General features: G+C 39.7%; 2 protein-coding genes across 2 annotated transcripts; both read left to right on the top strand.

Annotated features, from left to right (window-relative positions):
* The first annotated feature begins 1,314 nt into the window (after positions 1–1,314).
* LOC114609247 (olfactory receptor 6C4-like) lies at positions 1,315–2,298 on the top strand. The gene has a single exon (XM_028753570.1). The coding sequence runs from the start codon at positions 1,315–1,317 to the stop codon at positions 2,296–2,298; it is 984 nt and encodes a 327-aa protein (XP_028609403.1).
* An 11,397-nt stretch (positions 2,299–13,695) lies between these two features.
* Positions 13,696–14,655, top strand: LOC114609255 (olfactory receptor 6C75-like). The gene has a single exon (XM_028753578.1). It carries the CDS (start codon positions 13,696–13,698, stop codon positions 14,653–14,655), a length of 960 nt encoding a protein of 319 aa, XP_028609411.1.
* Positions 14,656–19,870: the final 5,215 nt, after the last annotated feature.

The following is a 19,870-nucleotide window of genomic DNA, read 5'->3' as shown; positions in this document are numbered from 1 at the left end:
CAGATAGCTCAGTCTGAGACTGGAGATGGATGCTAGTTGACCAGAATGACTAAGTCTCACATACAAGGACATGATCCATTTACAGGGAAAGAGTATTTAACTACAGAGGTGTGTGTAGGAGACAGAGGCTGATTTTGGATACCCTTACTCATCACTATTTTTTGAGCTGCAGTCTCTTCCTGAATGTGGAGCTCATTGTTTCAACTAGACTGACTAGCCTATCCCGTGGGCTCCCGGGACCTGCCTGCCTGTGCCCTGTCCAATGCTGGAAGTACAGCTGCCCTTCAACACTCCTGGCTTTTTACTTGGTGCTGGGAGTGTGAATTTTGACTGTCTGGGGCTCTAGATGAAGCAGCCAGACATGATCTTTTAACCATCCAGCTAGAGTTCATTGTGTGGGTTTTCTAATATAATCCCCTTTGTAGGACTGCAGACAGGACTACAGAACTACAGGATTTTTTTCTGTTACTAATAATAATATGGCCAAACATGGAAAGAAATGCTAAGGTATGATGAAGGAATACAGTTTGTGGAATGAATGGCTTCTGACTTAAAATCTTTGGATGATTTGTTATTTTATGTGTACTGAGAATTTTGCTTGCATGTGTGTATGCATACAACCTGCATGCCTGATGCCCTCTGAGGTCAGAAGAGAGTACTGGATCCCCTGGAACTGGAGTTACAGATGATGAGTTGCCATGTACATTCTGGGAACTGGCCCCAGGACCTCTGCATGAATAACTAACGTCCACACTGCTGAGCTGTGTCCCTAGTGCCTAGGACTGACATCTGGCTTTGTCTGATTTGTTTTGTTTTCTTCCATTTTGTGTCAGTGGGAATTAGAACCATAGTGTCACACTTGTTAGATAAGTTCACCATCCCTGAGCTAACTCGAGCTTCAGGTTGATTTTTAAGTTGTAAGTCTTCCTTTGTAATATTTATCTGGGCCTGTGTGACATGACTATGCTTTTACTAGAAATATGTATCATGAATGAATAAATAAAAGGGTATATATAACCTTGATTTCAGTAGGCAGAAAACCACATGGGAAAATGACCAACCCTGTTGAGTGACTTTATCCCTAATGAAGATGTGTGGCACCTGCATTTCTTCTAGGATTTTAAAGTAATTAGGTAATATAAATTCAGGCATAGTAATAGTCAGTTATTTTTCCTTAACAATGGTCAAAGTGACACTTTGGATGCCCTGTTACCAAGTCTGATTGCCTTCCCATGTCATTTACAGTTTTAGGAACACACAGCTCTCCACCTTCAGGCATGGTTCTGCAAAGCCCTTCAGTGAGAGACTGAAGGAATGGAACAGCTGACAGCAGAGGAAACAAGCAATGGGACAGCCATCCAGGAGTTTATCCTTGAGGGGTTCCCTGTGGCCAAGCACCTGAGGATCCTCTTCTTCCTAGTGCACTTGCTGGCCTACTTGGCTTCCCTCATGGGCAACATGCTCATAATTACCATCACCTGCAAGGACCACCGGTTACAGACACCCATGTACTTCTTCCTCAGCTCGTTCTCCTTTGTGGAGTGTGGTTTTATCACTACAGTTATCCCCCAACTGCTCACCATCTTTCTGTCAGGGAAGCAAAGGATTTCCTTTGTGGCCTGCTTCACACAGGCCTTTGTCTTTCTTTTTCTCGGGGCAACTGTGTTTTTCCTTATGGCTCTTCTGTCTCTGGACCGGTATCTGGCCATCTGCAAACCTTTACATTATCCAACCATCATGAGCCCAAGGAGGTGCTTCTTTCTCGTTACTGTCTGTTTAGTGTTGGGTTTCCTCTTCATGGCTGGTCCAGTTGTGATGCTTTCCCAGTCATTTTACTGTGGCCCCAATGTCATTCCTCATTTTTTCTGTGATTTTGGACCCCTGGCAAGTCTCTCCTGTTCAGAAACCAGGTCTATTGAGATGCTGTTTTTTAACCTTGCTTTAATTGTGCTTTTTACTTCCCTTGTGATAGCCATCTTTGCATACAGCAATATAGTGGTCACAATAGTGCACCTCCCTTCAGCCAGGGAGAGACAGAGAGCTTTTTCCACCTGTTCCTCTCATCTCATCGTCCTCTCTCTAATGTATGGCAGCTGTGTGTTTATATACATGAAGCCAAAGCAGACAAGCAGGCTGGACACCAACAGAGAGGCTGCTCTTGTGAACACAGTAGTGACACCCCTTCTGAACCCCGTCATCTACACCCTGCGCAACAAGCAGGTCCACCAGGCTCTGAGGGATGCACTGTCCAGGGTTCGACTACACGGAAATCAGAGGAGGAAAGCACCTTCCCTTTGAGTTATTCTAGCATCATTTTCAGATTCATTTAAATGTTCTCTATAAATCATCAGCCATGTTATCTTATCAAATTATGTTTGTTATTACAACAATGGCTGACATATCTAGTAATTTTATTTGAAGACATTATTAATCTTGTGATAAAAAACCTCTCTATATCTGCTTTTGTGACATAAGACCAAAGCCTCATATATATTACATACATGTTGCAGTTTTAACAAAGTGTTTATCCAGGCATTTATTTGATGTATATTTTTGCTCTGATTCCATGTATCCTCCTGTAGTGATGGAGGAACAAAGAAAGACTATGAAGGTAGAGTTTGGAATGGAGAGTTAAATTAATGAGTACCAAGAATTTAAAATTTATGTGATCATCATTCTAAAATTTAAATGACTCACAAACAATAACAGTCATGATATTAATAATAAATTACTTTACACCTCTTACTACAATTGTTGCCCATGAAGAATATTTGCATATAAACAGACATCATTACACCTCTCTTTTCACTAAGATCTAAAACATTGAAATAAAAAGTGCCCATTGCTTTCAGTCCTTTACCAGGCTGAATTCAGTCTGAATTTCTAAAACTGAAAGACCAACAAAGTCCAGAGGAATTATGGATTGTTAAGCAGTCTAGAGTTGTATGTTGGTTACCATGCTGATGAAATGCAAAGAGTTCAGGAGAAATTACCTCAGAGGTGAAAGAAGTCTACCTGTAATGATTGCTAGAAGATAAGAATGCTTCTCGAAATGAATCTATGGATGAGTTCAGGCATCCATCTTAGCATTAAGACAAAATGAATTTATTACTCAGTCATGTGTCATGAGACAAACTGAATAGAGAGCAAAGCGGGAAAATACCTTTGTCTTGTTCAGTTTTGCTGTCAAGTTGACCCTCAGTTGGAGAGTGGCCTCCATCAGATGGCCTGTGGGCACGTCTATGGGGCATTTTCTATATTGCTGACTGACTTGGAAGGGTCTATCACACATGAGCAGTGTTATCTTCTTCCTTGGGTCAATGGGAAATGAAGCTGACTGTGACTATAGGAGTAAGTCAGCAAGCCACAGCCTTCTGCCGTTTCTACTTCAAGCTCCTGCCTTGGGCTTCTTCCCTGGCTTTCCTCAATGAACTGTAACCTGGAAGCCAAATAAACCTTTTTCCTCCCCAAGCTGCTTTTGGCCTTGGTGTTTATCACAGCAACAAAAAGCTAAGCAGGTCACCCTAGAAATAACAAACTGAAACAAGCATTGAGATCCCAGAGGTAAATCCAACTTTACCATAATGACAAAGTGTAAGTTGATTAATACTTTTTTTAAAAAAGAGGCTTTTACCATATGAGTTAATTATGGTATAAAATTTAAGATCATAGAGACAATCTTAAGTCCATAAATGCAAAATTTCAAAAGGAAAAAGCTAATGATATAAAATAGTAGCTCTCCAAGTAGACTGGTACAAAAAATGACCCAATCAGAAAGACACAGTATTGATACGTGTGTGTGTGTGTGTGTGTGTGTGTGTGTGTGTGTGTAGGAAATGGTAGATTTAAAGCACAAAGAAAACTGGAATCGCTAGAATGAGAATAAAGAACAGACAACCATGGTTGGAAGTTCTAATGTCATTGCTTCAGTTATTAACAGGGAGGAACAATAGTAAGCCTTCAGTATTGGGTAAGTCTGTCAGTGAATAAACTTGGCTTGACTAATTAGCAGATTTTTATTTTTCATTTATAGGATGTACATTGTTTTCATGAGCACATGGGAACTTTATCATAATAGAACTTTTATTAGGCTGTAAACTCATTCTCAAAATTCTTCACAGGATGGAAATATGGGATGTTTTTAGGTCACAGAGTAAATGAGAAAGAAACAACAAAAATAGCAAGCAACACATGATCTGAGAGAGCTTAATATTTGCTGTAAAGAACTCACTTTAAATGATGACTTGTTGACACAAAATATTATGGATATAGTCTAGAAAATGCTATTACTTGAAAGAGATGTAAATTGTTTAAACATTTAAAGATTTTATTTATTTATGTTTTATGTATATGAGTACATTGTAGCTGTATTCAGACATACCAGATGAGGGCATTGGATTCCATTACAGATGGTTGTGAGCCATTATGTGGTTGCTGGGGATTGAATTCAGGACCTCTGGAAGATTAGTCAGTGCTCTTAACCACTGAACCAACTCTACACCCCTAATCATTTAAATTTAAAGGTTAAGAACATAATTTGAATTCAAATGGAAGCTATTTGAGTAATTTTGCAAGTAATTTGTACTCAATTAATCAAAGAACTTGGAGGCAGAGGGAAAATAAGCAAAACAGGATTTCGTTCTTTGAAGTGACTCCTAAGATGTTTAATGCCATCAAGAATAACCAGAAATAGAGTGATAGGGACTGTGTGGACCAGGAAAGCCTTCTATGTGAAACATGAAAGGAGTGACTCCACATATCCTGCAGGTATTACAAGAATGATAATGTGATATTGTAAACATCTTCATGTTGATATGTTCGACAATCAAGATGAACTTGAGCTGTGTCTTTGAAAAACAAATTTACCAACAGAAGAACAAATACACTATCTCTTTTTGTAATTTGTGTTCTAAATTTATATTTTGAACACAGTCTAGGCCCTCCTGGCTTTCAGCATTTCCACTGAAAAGTCAAATGTTATTCTGCTATCCTGTCTATCTATGTGACTAAATCTTGCTTTGTCTCTTGACACTCTAAACAGCCTTTCTGTCTTCTATTCATTAGATTTGAGAATTTTTCTTCTATGTTTTTGTTGAAAACACTGTGGTTTCTTCTCTGTCTTCTTGCATGTCTATTATTTGTAGGTCGGGTGATAGTGTCCCATATAATTTTGTCCCATATTATAGTGTCCCACATTTCCTTCATGTTAAATTCTTGGTTTCTTTTTAGACTTAACATTTTCTTTGAATAAGTGGTCCCCTTCTATCTTGTCCTTGAGACTAGATATTCTCTCTTCTACATAATTTAATCTGTTGGAGGTACTTTCCTCTGATCATATTGTTTGACTTCATGAATTTTTCATTTTAGGATTTAGTTTACCTTAGATAATATTTTAGAGATATCATCTTTTATTAAATTCTAATTTCAAATCTCAAAGAGTCTTTAGGATTTCATTCCACTGTTTGTATTTTCATAGTCCTTATTCGGGCATCTGTTTATCTCCTCTTCGATTTCTTTGAACATATTCATGATTGTTTTGAAATTATTGTCCTGTTCATAAATTATCTAAGTTATTTTTCTTATATATCAATACATTGGAAATTCTAATTTCTGGTGGAGTTGTATTGACTTAGTTATTCTGTTTGTTTCCTTTTTGTGATGGGAATCTAGGAATTTGGAATTGAGTCTTTGATACTAGTTCTTGGTATGGGTATCTGGTCTCTCTTTTATTGAGTGGTTGTTTGAATGTTTAGCATTACCCTTAAGCTGTCAGATTGTAGGCCGGCTGAATGGTGATTGGTGTTTAATCTTGGGGCCATCCTTTTTGATTTGTGAATGGAGTGTCTAAAGTAGACTCGGCTTGGTAGTCGATGAAGTCAGACTCCCTGTTGGGCAGATGCCTGGCTGGATGGTGAGCATGGCAACTAGTGGGCAGGCAGACTAGGGAGCATCAGTGACAAGAATAAGGACTGTCTCTTCCGGTGGGGAGCTGCAAGGTTTGTAGAGGGCTGACTGACAGGAAGGTGGGAGGGGGAGTGAGGCCAGATACCTACAAGCTTTTTATGTTGGAAGCTCCACGTTCGAAGTGCTATGTGGGCTCCTTCACTTTTAAGTTAATTTTGCTTATTATCTTTCTCATTCTCTGACATTTTCCTTTATTTCATTCACTCATCACCATCTTAACTTTTATTAACTTTTAACCTTATGGTTTATTTTATATTGCTTTTTCCATTGCCTTTTCTATTGTGTATGAGGTAATAGTTGACTTTCTGTGTCTTTATTTCTAGCTGTTCGCTTTTTTTTATGAGATCAAGCACACCAGATTTTGGTGCATCCATGTTTAGGACAGTAATGTATTCTTGCTTAGTTGTCCCTTTGGGTAGAATGAAGTGTCTCTCTTCTTCTCTTTTGATTAGTTTTAATCTGAAGTTTATTTGTCAGATATTATAGTAGCAATGACTGCTTTGTTGTCCCATTTGATTGAAGTACTTCTGTCCACTCTTTCATCTTAAGGCAAAGCCTATTTTTAAAGCTAAGACAATTTTTATTGTAGACAGCAGAAAAATGGATTTTGTTTCTTAATTTGTCAACCAGTCTGTGTCCTTTGATTGGAGAATTGAGGCTTTTAATTCATTAGTTTAATATTTAAAGACGTGTGTTCACTGCACTCATTTTTTCTTTCTTTCCTTCTGTTTTTGCTCTGAGTTGCACTTTCTGTTTCATTAATTGTAACTTCATTTTTCGTTCTGGATTCTCTTGGCTTTGTTTATTCCCCTTTTCAATCCAAAGGGTTGCTTCCAGTATCCTCTTTAGGGTTGGTTTGTTTGGCATGGATTTGCCAAGGTTGTTTGTATCATAGAGAAGTTTTTCCCTCTTCATCTTTGGCTGATAGTCTATGTTGACAGTCATGGTCTTTTAGAACTGTGGACTTTCCTTAATATGTGACTCCTGTTTTCTCTCTTGCTGCTTTCAATACTCTTGTTTTGTTCTATATAGTGTTTTCTTAGGAAGCTTTTTTTTTTGTTTTTTTTTTGTTTTTTTGAGACAGGGTTTCTCTGTGTAGCCCTGGCTGTCCTGGAACTCACTCTGCAGTCCAGGCTGGCCTCGAACTCAGAAATCCACCTGCCTCTGCCTCCCAAGTGCTGGGATTAAAGGCAGGCGCCACCACTGCCCAGCCACCTTCTAGGATCTTATTGAAAGACTGGTGTATGTATGACCTGGGATTCTTCTTCCTCAACTATGCCTACAATTGGAAGATTTGGGCTTTTCATAGTGTTACACAGTCCCTGCATGCTCCTTTCCCATGAGTTATTATTTCTTTTTGTCTTCTTTGCTCATGTGGGCTATTTCTCCTACTCTATCTTTGACTCCTGAGAGTCCGTCTTCTACTTAATCCATTCAGGTTGTAAGGCGTTTTTTTGAGTTTCCTAACAGAGTTACTGAGTTTTCTGTTCCAGCCTAATTTCAGCTTGAGTCTCCCCCACCCTTGCCAACTATTTCTGTCTCTTTACTTAACTTAGTTCTCAAAGACTAAATTTTCTTAGTCGTTCTGTTCAACTTTACATTTGTATTTTCTTGGACATGACTTGAATGTTTATTGTTTTGCAATGTAACAAGCATGGTATAGAAAATTGAAAGAGTCCTCACAATACAGAAAAAGCTGTTGACTAACAACTCATTAGCTCTTGCAATGAAAGCCCGTAGAAGCTAGGAAGAGAAGGGACACACCTAAACGCATAGACAGTGAATGTACAGCCAGCACTACACTAACTGTGGGAGAGATGAAATTTTCTTTAGAATTTTATTACATGTATTTTTGTCTGTGTCTGTATGTGTGTTAACACACATGCCACATTCATGTGTGTAGGTTGGAGGCTAACTTGTGGGTATCATGCTGCTATCATGTGAGTCCTGGGGATTGAATTTATGTTGTCAGGTATAGATGGTGAGCCATCTCACAGCTTAGAGCACTTGTTTAAAATCAGGAAGGAGACAACATGTTCAGACTTTCAAGTTTTGTTTAATATAATACTTAAAATAATATTCAAGAGGAAAAATAAAAAAATAAAATGGGTACAATGGGAAAGATAGAAGTAAAAAATATCCCTTATTAAATAAAAATATTTGTAGATGGCATGGTCCCACTGCACAGTAAAGGAGAGAGAGAACCTGTAGAGACCACCTCCAGTAGATAGGCAGAGCTCCCAGTCAAAGGATAGGGCCACCCACCCATCTCAAAGTTTTTAACCCAGAAATGTTTCTGTCCAAAAGACAAAAATGGGGAGGGACAAAATTGGAGCAGAGACTGAAGGAAGGGCCATCCAGCAACCACCCCCACCTAGGGATCCATTTCATCTGCTGATGCCAAACCCTGAGACTGTTGCTGTTGCCAAGAGGCATTTCCTGACAGGAACCTGTTCCCTGGAAGGTTCTGTCAGCAGCTGACCAATGACAGCTAACCATCAGACTGAGTTGGGGACACTGGTAGAGGAGCTGGGGGAAGGATTGGAGGAGCATGGAGTGGATTGCACCACCATAGGAAGAACAATATTGGCTACCCAGACCACCCAGAGCTTCCAGGGACTAGACCATCAACCAAGGAGTGTACATGGAGGGATGCGTGGCTCCAAATACATACACGGCAGAGGATGGCCTGGTCTGACATCAATGGGAGGGGAGGCCCTTGGTCCTGTGGAGGTTTGATGCCCCAGCATAGAGGGATGCTGGAGCAGTGGGGCAGGAGTGGGAGGGTGGGTGGAGAGCACCCTTAGAGGCAAAGGGGAGGGGGTAGAGGGCAGAAGGGATGGGGGGTTGTGGAGGGATAACCAGGAAGGGGGATATCATTTGAGATGTAAACAAATGGAATGATTAATAAAAAAAATTAAAAAAGAATCCAAACACAAAATAAGCTTACAAAATCAGTAGCTTTTCCATACATACTTCAGTAATGAGCACACAGAGACAGTAAGCATGACATCAATGCCTTTCACAGTAACTACCTATGAATAAACCTAGGGGATGAAACCATCTACTGCAAAAACCATCAAAATGCCAAAAGAAAAAAATTGAAGACACTGAAAGGTTGAAAGACTACTCACACTCCTCAGCCGGCCAAACTAATATTGTGAAAGTTTTCTATAGTACAAAAGTAACCTACAAATTCAATGTGATCCTTATGAAAACTTACTGTCATTCTCACAGAAAGTTAAAAACTACTCTCAAATTAACACCAAGGAATAAAGGACCTGGAGTGGTTGAAGCATCTCTGAGCCAAAAGAGCAAAGCTGGAGGCATCAGAGCAGGGAATTTATACTTCAGAACAATGACAACAAAACAGCATGATATGATCATACAATATACACAGAGTCCAGTGAAACAGAATAGACGACCCAGAAACTAAGTTATACAACCACAGCCACCAGACCCTGACAACTGGAGAAAAACAGTCTCTGGATCCCATAGGTGGAAGAATGATGCTACATCCATACCCCTCTGTCTCCATAAAATCAACTGGGAATAGATCACAGACCTCAGTGGAGGACCTGAAACTTTGAAACTTCTAGGAGAAAACACTGACATGTAGGAAGAGGCAAACAAAACAACAAAACCAAAAGCAAGCAAATAAGAAACCTTCTGAAAAGTATTCCCAAAGCCCTGGGGATAACAGCAAGAACTGACAAATGGGATCTCATCACATTTATACAATTCTAAGTGGTGACGGAATGAATTAACACAGTGACAAAGAGTCAGCAGAATAGGAGAAGCTGCTGTCTGCATAGCTTGTGGGGATAAATTTTGAGAATATACAAAAGGTTCAAAAGGTCAGTCTCCAGACAGACAGAGAGATAAGAGATAGATATACAGATAAGAGATTGAGATAATTAATAAATAAAAGACTTAGAGATAATAAACACAGAGATGTGAGAAGTGTTCTCTATGTGTTCTGTTTATGTTTGTTCTATGTTTCCCACTGTTTCTGCTTTGCTAGAAAATTCTAACACACTCACTACTACTGGGTCTAGGATTCAAGTGTCTCTCGGTCTGATTTCCAGAGCTTAACCTCTTTTCCTGACAGTAGAAAAAAAAACACAAACTATTGTAGATGATGAATGAATTGAGCAAGTACTTCTCAGAAGAAGAAACACAAATGGCCAATAAATATATGAAAACAACTTCCTATGTCCTCAGCATCAGGAAATTATTAACCAAAAGCACACGGAGGTTCTATGTCTCTCAAGTTATACTGGCAATGACCAGATAAACAACAAATTCTGGCGAGGATGTGGAAAGGGAATAGTCTTAGTAGGAATTTAAGTATTGCATCTGGTAAATAAGTAAGGATGAGATTTCTTGAATGGGTCTAAAAGCAAGTTGGGTGTGGTGGCTCACATCCGCCTTTGCAGCATTCAGTAGGCTGAATGAAGAAGGGGGATGGCTATGTGTTCAAGGCTACCCTGGGGTAAAGAGTAAGATCCCTTATCCTAAAAACAAAACAAACCCCCACAGAGGCAGAGCTACCAGATGATCCAGCTGTACCACTCTGAGCAACAATCCTGAAGAGATCTAGGTTAGTATACTACCAAGATGTCTGCACATGCATGATTGCTACAGCAGGACCAGCAATGGAAAGTTTATGGAATCATCCCAGCTGTCCATCAGAAGATGAGTGGATAAAAGAAAGTGTGTCATGTATCCTGCTTCATTTGCCAACAGAAAGCAAGATGCATATGCCATTTTCAGGAGTGGAGCTGGAGATGACTATGTTAAGCAAAGCAAATCAGGCAAATGCAAACATTACATGTGCTCTCGCATATTCAGAATCTAGAGTTGAAAACAAAGGTGTGTGTAAGAAAGGAAAGCACAGAAGAAAGATGACCAGCAGGTATGTAAGGGAGAGTAACGGGGCAGTCTTGATGGTTACAGTATATGGTATACAAAAATGCTGCTATGAAACATACAACTTTGTACAATACACAAAAGATCCAGCCATTACTTAGAACTTGAACATGTCAATTTAATTACATGTGAATTACTCAAGAGCAACAGATCCTTCTGTCTTCAGATGACTTGTATAGGAATAGTCATAGCTGGTGGCACAGAACTTGTGAGAGTGGCCAACCAATGACTGGTGTAATTTGAGGCCCATGCCACAGAGAGGGAGCCCATGCCTGACACTGGATGACAACGAACCAGAGGCCGGATAGCCCAGAGGCTTTGATTAGAACAAATACAACTGGCAAAACCAAACAAGAATGACAACAAAAACAAGTGAAAAGATTCCTAGTGACATTCTGCTGTTCTCATAGGTCAGTGCCGAATGAATGTGGTTGTCATCAGAGTGGCTCCCTCCAGCAGCTGACGGGAGCAGATGCAGAGACCCATAGCCAAACATGAGCCAATCCTGGGTTTCCTCACATATGTAACTTTGGGAGACATGCCAAATATACCTCTAAAGACTTTCACAGAGGATCATGCAGGTTTTTGAGAGTGAGGTCAGAAGGTTGTAGAATGTTAATTAGAATATTCTCCTGAAATTTTTCGTTTCCAACAAACAAACAATGAAAGGTCTCCTGGGATTTTGTGACATTTTACTTTTGAATCCTTTTCCCATATTCCTCTAATGAATGTCCTAGAGGTTTGCCCTTTTGGACCCTGTGTGACTTCACCCAGGACAGTACACAATCCTGTGGTAGTATATAATAATAGCATCTATAAATGTATTCTCATTTATGACTGCAGTTATTTTCAGCTCTCCAGTGTGGTCTTCCGTAACTAGTTGACAAGAAAGTAGCTACCAGCCTCCATAAACAAGAAGATTTAACGTTTACTGTCTCTTTCCCTAAGTTTCTTTGAATGGATGTACAACCTGCCAGGTGCGACACTCATGTTAGTCCATGCCTTCAGGCCCAGTATAACGTGAATACACTTTGTAGTGCAAGTGTGCTATCACATCCCATGGAGTAGGTGACTAGTCCATAGAACGAATACAAATATATCCTGGATTTCTATATGATAACTCCCTTAAATGCTAGTGTGGGTTTGGGCATTATAAATTGCCTCAAAGGGTCTAGAGTTTACCAGTCAGATTTCTGTAAGGGAGGAGGGTGGCTGTTAGTTTCCTCAGGTTTAGAAATCTCTTTCTTTCTTAAAAATAAGTAGCCTTCATCATTTTCTGTGGCTTGAAATATAAAGCAAGGGTTATTTGTTTTATAGCTCAAAGACATACAACTTTTGGTAAGATTTACCTTTTATAATTTTTAGTTTTTTGTTTCCCAGGAGAAAGATTTCGCTTTGTTGGAAGAAGGAACATCTATCCAAGGCACCTTTTTTGCTGGGAGCTGCTTCCTGGTAAGTGTGTGGCAGTGGGTAGGATGTGCAACTGAAATAGAGGTTAGTCCTGCATGAGCCAGCACTGAGGTTCTGCACAATGAAAGCCGTAGACCTGGGCAATCAAGAAAATAAAGCAAACTAACTTGTGCCAAGTTTTCACTCAAATGCCCACTCGTCCCTGTGGGGCAGTTACACACCATTCTGCCTTCTACTGGGCAATGGCTCTTAGAAAGTTAATGTGTCTTCAGTGATTGATTTCAAACACAACGGGATCTTTTTATTAACAATGTCCACAGGAAGGGAAGGATCATGGGTAAACTGTGGAGGACTGCAGAGGCAGGCGTGCTGTTCTGCAAGGGTGGTGGAGGCACAGGACCCCGAGTTACACACTTTGTTTTCCTTCTTTGTGCCTGGACTGTTTTGCCATCTTCACCCCTAGGTCCTCAATCTCAGTCACTGGATAGTCACCAATCTCATGGGAGCAGGCATTTGCGCTCATTCTGGGAAGTGGGAAATGACACATTTGGACTTTGTTTAAAAACTGGCTTAGAGTGTGATAGTAGGGACCCTAGCTTTTAAGTACTATTTTCAGAGGCCACAGTCAACACATAGGAGGGCTTCATACCACAAGTCTGAAGTCTAGAAACTAACACTATTTCATTTGTGATGTTGCGTGATACTAGTATGTTTGTTTCATCCTCAAAACTATGATTCTCAGTTTTATTCTTTATCTTACATGAAATGATCCAAAGGTAATATCTTAAGAATATATAATTTTAAAAATCAACACAAAACCAAACTACAAATTTCACATTTGTATTTCAGAAATTAGAAAAGGAAAAAGTAATTTACAATAAAATATTTTAAAATTAGACTTTGAGTCCACAGAATAATAAGGACGAGCAATTTTTTGAAAATTTTTAAAAATTAAAATTAGATTCTCTTCTCATACATTATGTCCCAACCACATTTTCCCCTCCTTCTATTCCTCCCAACTCCCCTCTCCCCTAAACCTACTCCCCCTCTGTTTCCCTTTAGAAAAAAAAACAGGTCTCCAAGAGACAACCACCAAACACAACAAAACAAGATACAGTAAGACAAGACCAAAACCCTCATAGCGACACTGAACAAGGCAACCCAATAGGAGCAAAAGAGTCCCAAGAGTGGGCAAAAGAGATAGAGACACTCCTGACCCCACATTTAAGAGTCCCACAAAAAATCAGGCTAAGAGCCATAACATATATGCTGAGGACCAGGTGCAGCCCATGTAGGCCCTGTGCTTAGGCAAGCAACCTTTAAAAGCAGTGCCCACCGTTAATTATTATTTGGTGATAGCAGGTTTGTCTACCAGATCAAGGAGAGCTGATGGCAAAAGAAGCAGAGGTAAGGATGGAGGCGCGGAATGAGACAGTCCTGGAGTTTGTGCTGGAGGGCTTCCTTGTGGCTCAGCACCTGGGCAAGGTCCTCTTCCTCGTGCACCTGCTGGTGTATTTGGCCTCAGTCACAGGAAACACACTCATAATCACCATCACCTGGACTGATCCTCGCCTGCAGACTCCGATGTACTTCTTCCTCAGGAGTTTCTCCTTCTGTGAGTGCTGTTTCATCTCCACTGTTATCCCAAAGCTCCTGTCAATCTTTCTTTTTGGAGACAGAACAATTCATTTCACTCCCTGTATCATCCAAGCGTTTTCTTTTTTATTTCTTGGGTCAACAATTTTCTTCCACATGGCTGTGATGTCCATGGATCGCTACCTGGCCATTTGCAAGCCTCTGCACTACTCAGCCATCATGAACCCCAGGGTCTGTTTCCTTCTGGTTTTCTTCAGCTATGCTCTTTCCTTCATCCTAATAAGTGGTGTGATTCTGAAGCTTTCCTGGTTGTCTTTCTGTGGCTCTAATGTCATCCCTCATTTCTTCTGTGACCTTGGCTCCTTAATTCATCTCTCCTGTTCAGACACCAAATCTCTTGAAAGAATGGCCTTCGGTGTCGCTGTGCTTGTCCTCTTTATGTCTGTCCTTGCGGCTATATTTGCATACAGCAACATACTAATCTCAATCCTGCGTCTCCCATCGGCCAAGGATCGACAGAAAGCTTTCTCCACCTGCTCATCCCACCTCATTGTCCTCTCTCTGATGTATGGTAGCTGTGTATTTATATACGTGAAACCAAAACAGGTGAGCAGGCTTGAATCGAACAGAGAGGCCTCTCTTGTAAACACTGTAGTGACGCCGCTTCTGAACCCTGTCATCTACACCCTGCGCAACAAGCAGGTCCACCAGGCTCTGAGGGATGCAATGTCCAGGGTGAACTTACAGAAATAGCATCTGCTTGGGAAGGTGAGTCTTCATGGTCGTCTAACTGAAACTCCCTCACAGTGGAAACCCTTTCTATAATATCTGTATGGTGAATTAGTTTATGCCAATTTCATTAGATCTATGCTATCTTATTTTCCAATGACTTTTACAACTTGGGAAAAAAAAGAACCATTCACTACCTTGGGTTGGCAAATATCTTCCCTTATTTCTATTCATTGGCCTCATATTGATTCAACCCAGACAGCATTTATAGAGAGCCCCTAAATAGATTAAATAAAACATATTAACAATTGCCCTCTTTGTTTCTGTGAATCATATGTTTGCAGGTTCAGCCAACTGGGATACAAAAATATTTGGATGTGTGAATGAAACATGTATGCTTACATAGGATATATATCATGTAGTTAGTATAAATAAGTTAGACATGATTTAAAGGTATATGAAGATTGCATAGATTGTATGCAAATTTTATGTCACTTTACATAAGGATCTTAAACATCCATGAATTTTCTTATGCGAGGTTTCTGGAAATGGTCCTGTAAGGAGGTTAACAGGTAAGAGTCACACAAAGCTATCCAGCTAAAACTCAGCTGTCAGTCAGAGTCAATATGTGATGTGTAGGATACATTCTTTTGCTTAAATTTTCTGATACTTAAAACAAATAGGTAAATTTTTTTCTTTACCACTTTATTGAATTCAACATTTAAAAAATCAGAAACATGGCCGGGTGGTAGTGGCGCACGCCTTTAATCCCAGCACTTTCGAGGCAGAGGCAGGTGGATTTCTGAGTTCAAGGCCAGCCTGGTCTACAGAGTGAGTTCCAGGACAGCCAGGGCTACACAGAGAAACCCTGTCTCGAAAAAACAAAACAAGACAAAACAAAATCAGAAACAAAGTGAGTTTGAAACAAATCAATAACAAATGTATTTCTTTCTCTTTTTGCATCCATTTGTTTTAGAGACATAAATAGCTTAGTATAACACTGGGCGGTTGCTGATATGCAGACTTTAAATTTGCCATCATCTTGTTGTATTGCATATTATTAATAATTTGCTTTAATGGGTTCTTGAAGCAGAAAATACGAAATCTCTTAGTATGTGAATATTTTTTCTTAGACTGTAGATTGCAAAGCTCTGTACAATTAGCTTGCTAGGAGATGGTCCCATACTTGTTTCTAGCTTCTCACATTAGATATTTTCCATAAAAGTAATTTTAAGTGTCTGCTAGTAAGGTTTTGGATTAAGTAGAATTATGCTGCCACAAATTAACAGAACTCACAATAATAAAAGTTCATCTGCACACACATATAAGAATTAACAAAATATGCATTAAAATTGAGCCCGTTTTGGTTCTTAGGTTCCCTGGAGAAGTGGCTTGTAGCAAAGATGACTGAACCTAGGGAGAAGCATTCTTGATTACCCATATGCATGCTCTGTATTTGATATACCTCTCTCTCTCTCTCTCTCTCTCTCTCTCTCTCTCTCTCTCTCTCTCACACACACACACACAGAGGCACAAAACTACCAATCTACCTACCTAAATAAATTAATTAAACTTTTAGTTTTACGATAATTATATGTGCAGTTTTAAGAACTAATACAAAGTGGGTCATGCTCTCTTTGTTTAAATTTCCCTAAAAGTCACATTTAATATATATCAAATATACATATATCTATATATCTATATAGATATACACATGTATATATCTTGCATATTGTGGTCAGCACACTGACATTGAAGAGGTCAAATTAAGGCCATTCCCGTCATCTCTAGGATGCCTCCCTCAGTCTCACAGGGGCCATGCTCGCTTCTCCTGACATAATTATTATTCAGACCTCCAATTTGATAACTTCCCATTTTAACAAACATGTATGTGTATATATGTTTATGTATATAATAAAACATATATGTGTATGTATGTAATTACATAGGATGCAATCTTTGGAATTGGTTTTTTATTTTCCATAATTGCCTGAAAATTCATTTAAGACATTGTATATATTAATAGTTCATTCTTTTTTGTTAAGTATTATTCCATGGTATGTGTATATGTATCTGAGATATACATGATATATATATATCACATTTTGTATAACAGTCTGCCTGTTGAAGGACTTGTTGTCTGTTTACAATTTTCAGCTTTCACAAGTTAAATTTCCCTAAATATTTGAACACGTTATATAAAATGTTAGCTTTTATTTCTCTGCACTAAATGCTTAAATATGGAATTGCTGATTGCATTTTAGATGCATGTTGCATTTTTATGACAAACTGAAATGTTTCCAATATGATATGCTAGTTTGATAACTTTTGGCATTACTAATTTTCTTACACTGTTACCAGATATTAAATTTCTATTTCTGTTAAGAATTGTAATAAGCGTTCACTACCTTTCTGTCAGTGTTGAAAGGTAAAGGGTCCTTGAGCCTTCAGCTGCCCTACTCACTTCTGTCACTATCCCTAGCCCCCAGCACTCATAGGTACGAGATCCTGTGCCCTTTGGCTCCAGTATACACTTCTGCCTCCCTTTCAGCTCTTGACACAGACAGGTTACTTTTCTCCCTCTCCCACACCCTCAATCTTCACAGCCACAGGCTTAGCTCAACATCTCCATCCCAAGACCAAAGTATATTCACCAGCCACATTTGCCTGGTATCTTATATTTTCTATTGTGATAAAACACCCTGACTAAAGTCAACTTAGAGAGGGAAGGATCTTTTTCTTTTTCTTTTCTTTTTGTTTAACTGGAGGTTTTATTCTTTTTTTTTTTTCATGTTTTCTTTTACAAGATTTTTTTTCCTTTTTTTTTTCTTTTTTTTTTTAATTGGATGATTTATTTACATTTCCTATGTTGTCCCCTTACCCCATCCCCCACCACCCCCTCGGAACCCCCAATCCCCTCGCCCCTCCTCCTTCTTCTCTGTGGATGTAACCTCTATCTACACCCCCCCCACTCCCACCTCCCCACCCTCAAAATTCCCACCCCCTGGGGCATCCAGCCTTCATGAGGTCAAGGTTCTCTTCTTCCACCTATGCCCAGCAGGGTCCTCCACTTTTACATATTCAGCTGAAGCCCTGGATCCCCCCCTAAGTGCTCCCAGGCTGGTGGTTTAGACCCTGGGAGCTGTGGTTGGTTGGTATTGTTGCTCTCCTCATGGTGCCACAAACCCTTTCAGCTCCTTCAGTCTTCACTCTAACTCCTCTATTGAGAACCCCATGATCAGTTCAATGGCTAGTTGTGGGCATCTGCCTCTGAATATGTCTGACTCTTGAAGGCCTCTGAGGAGATATCCATATCAGGCTCTTATCAGCATGCACTTCCTGTCTTCCACATCAGCATCTACCTTTGGTGATTGCACATGGGATAGATACTCAGGTGGGGTGGTCTTGAGACGGCCCCTCCTTCAGTTTCTGTCCCTCACTTTGTCTCCATATTTGCTCCCTTGAGTATTTTGTTGCTCCTTCTAAGAAGGACCGAATCACCCTCACTTGGTCTTCCTTCTTTATGGACTTCATGTGGCCTGTGAGTTGCATCTTGGGCATTTCAAGGTTCTAGGCTAATATCCAATAATCAGTGAGTGAATACCATGTGTCTTCTTTTGTGATTGGCTTACCTCACTCAGGATGATAATTTCTAGTTCCATCCATTTACCAAGGAACCTCTCGAATTCATTGTTTTTAATAGCTGAGTAATACTCCATTGTGTAAATATACCACATTTTTTGAATCCATTCCTCATTTGAAGGACATCTGGGTTCTTTCCAGCTCCTGGCTATTATAAATAAGGCTGCTATGAACATAGTTGAGCATATGTCCTTGTTATATGTTCGAGCATCTTCTGGGTATATGCCTAGGAGTGGTATAGCTGGATCCTTGGGTAATGCTATGTCCAATTTTCTGAGGAACCGCCAGACTGATTTCCAAAGTGGTTGCACCATCTTGCAGTCCCACCAACAATGGAGGAGTGTTCCTCTTTCTCCACACCCTCGCCAGCATCTACTATCACCTGAGTTTTTAATCTTAGCCATTCTGACTGGTGTGAGATGGAATCTCAGGGTTGTTTTGATTTGCATTTCCCTGACGACTAAGGATGCTGAACATTTCTTTAGATGCTTCTCGGCCATTCGAGTTTCTTCCGATGAAAATTCTTTGTTAAGCTCTATACCCCATTTTTTAATAGGGTAATTTGGTTGTCTGGAGTCTAATTTCTTGAGTTCTTTGTATATATTGGATATTAGCCCTCTATCAGATGAAGGATTGGTAAAGATCTTTTCCCAATTTGTTGGTTGTCGTTTTGTCCTATTGACAGTGTCCTTTGCCTTACAGAAACTTTGCGATTTTATGAAGTCCCATTTGTCAATTCTCGATCTTAGAGCATATGCCATTGGAGTTCTGTTCAGGAACTTTTCCCCTGTGCCCAAGTATTCGAGGCTTTTCCCCACCTTCTCTTCTATTAGTTTCAGTGTATCTGGTTTTATGTGGAGGTCCTTTATCCACATAGACTTGAGCTTTGTACAAGGGGATAAGAATGGATCAATTTTCATTCTTCTACATGTTGTCTTCCAGTTGAACCAGCACCATTTGTTGAAAATGCTGTCCTTTTTCCACTGGACAGTTTTAGCTCCTTTGTCAAAGATCAAGTGACCATAGGAGTGTGGGTTCATTTCTGGGTCTTCAATTCTATTCCATTGATCTTCCTGCCTGTCTCTGTACCAATACCAGGTAGTTTTTATCACTATTGCTCTGTAGTACAGCTTGAGGTCAGGGATGGTAATTCCTCCAGAAGTTCTTTTATTGTTGAGAATAGTTTTCACTATCCTGGGTTTTTTGTTATTCCATATGAATTTGAGAATTTCCTTTTCTAACTCTTTGAAGAATTGAGTTGGGATTTTAATGGGGATTGCATTGAATCTGTAGATTGCTTTTGGCAAGATGGCCATTTTTATTATATTAATCCTGCCAATCCATGAGCATGGGAGATCTTTCCATCTTCTGAGATCTTCTTCAATTTCTTTCTTCAGAGACTTGAAGTTCTTGTCATACAGGTCTTTCACTTGCTTGGTTAGATTCACACCAAGGTATTTTATATTATTTGCAACTATTGTGAAGGGTGTCATTTCCCTAATTTCTTTTTCAGTCTGTTTATCTTTCATGTAGAGGAAGGCTACTGATTTGTTTGAGTTGATTTTATAACCAGCCACTTTGCTGAAGTTGTTTATCA

The sequence above is a fragment of the Grammomys surdaster genome, unplaced genomic scaffold (assembly GCF_004785775.1).
Source record: "Grammomys surdaster isolate TR1022 unplaced genomic scaffold, NIH_TR_1.0 125950, whole genome shotgun sequence".
NCBI lineage: Eukaryota > Metazoa > Chordata > Mammalia > Rodentia > Muridae > Grammomys > Grammomys surdaster.
This window is presented reverse-complemented; position numbering and strand designations above follow the sequence as displayed.

Excerpts from the sequence above, each read along its gene's own strand:
- LOC114609247 (XM_028753570.1), top strand. The coding sequence starts at position 1,315 with ATGGAACAGCTGACAGCAGAGGAAACAAGCAATGGGACAGCCATCCAG.
- LOC114609255 (XM_028753578.1), top strand. The coding sequence starts at position 13,696 with ATGGCAAAAGAAGCAGAGGTAAGGATGGAGGCGCGGAATGAGACAGTC.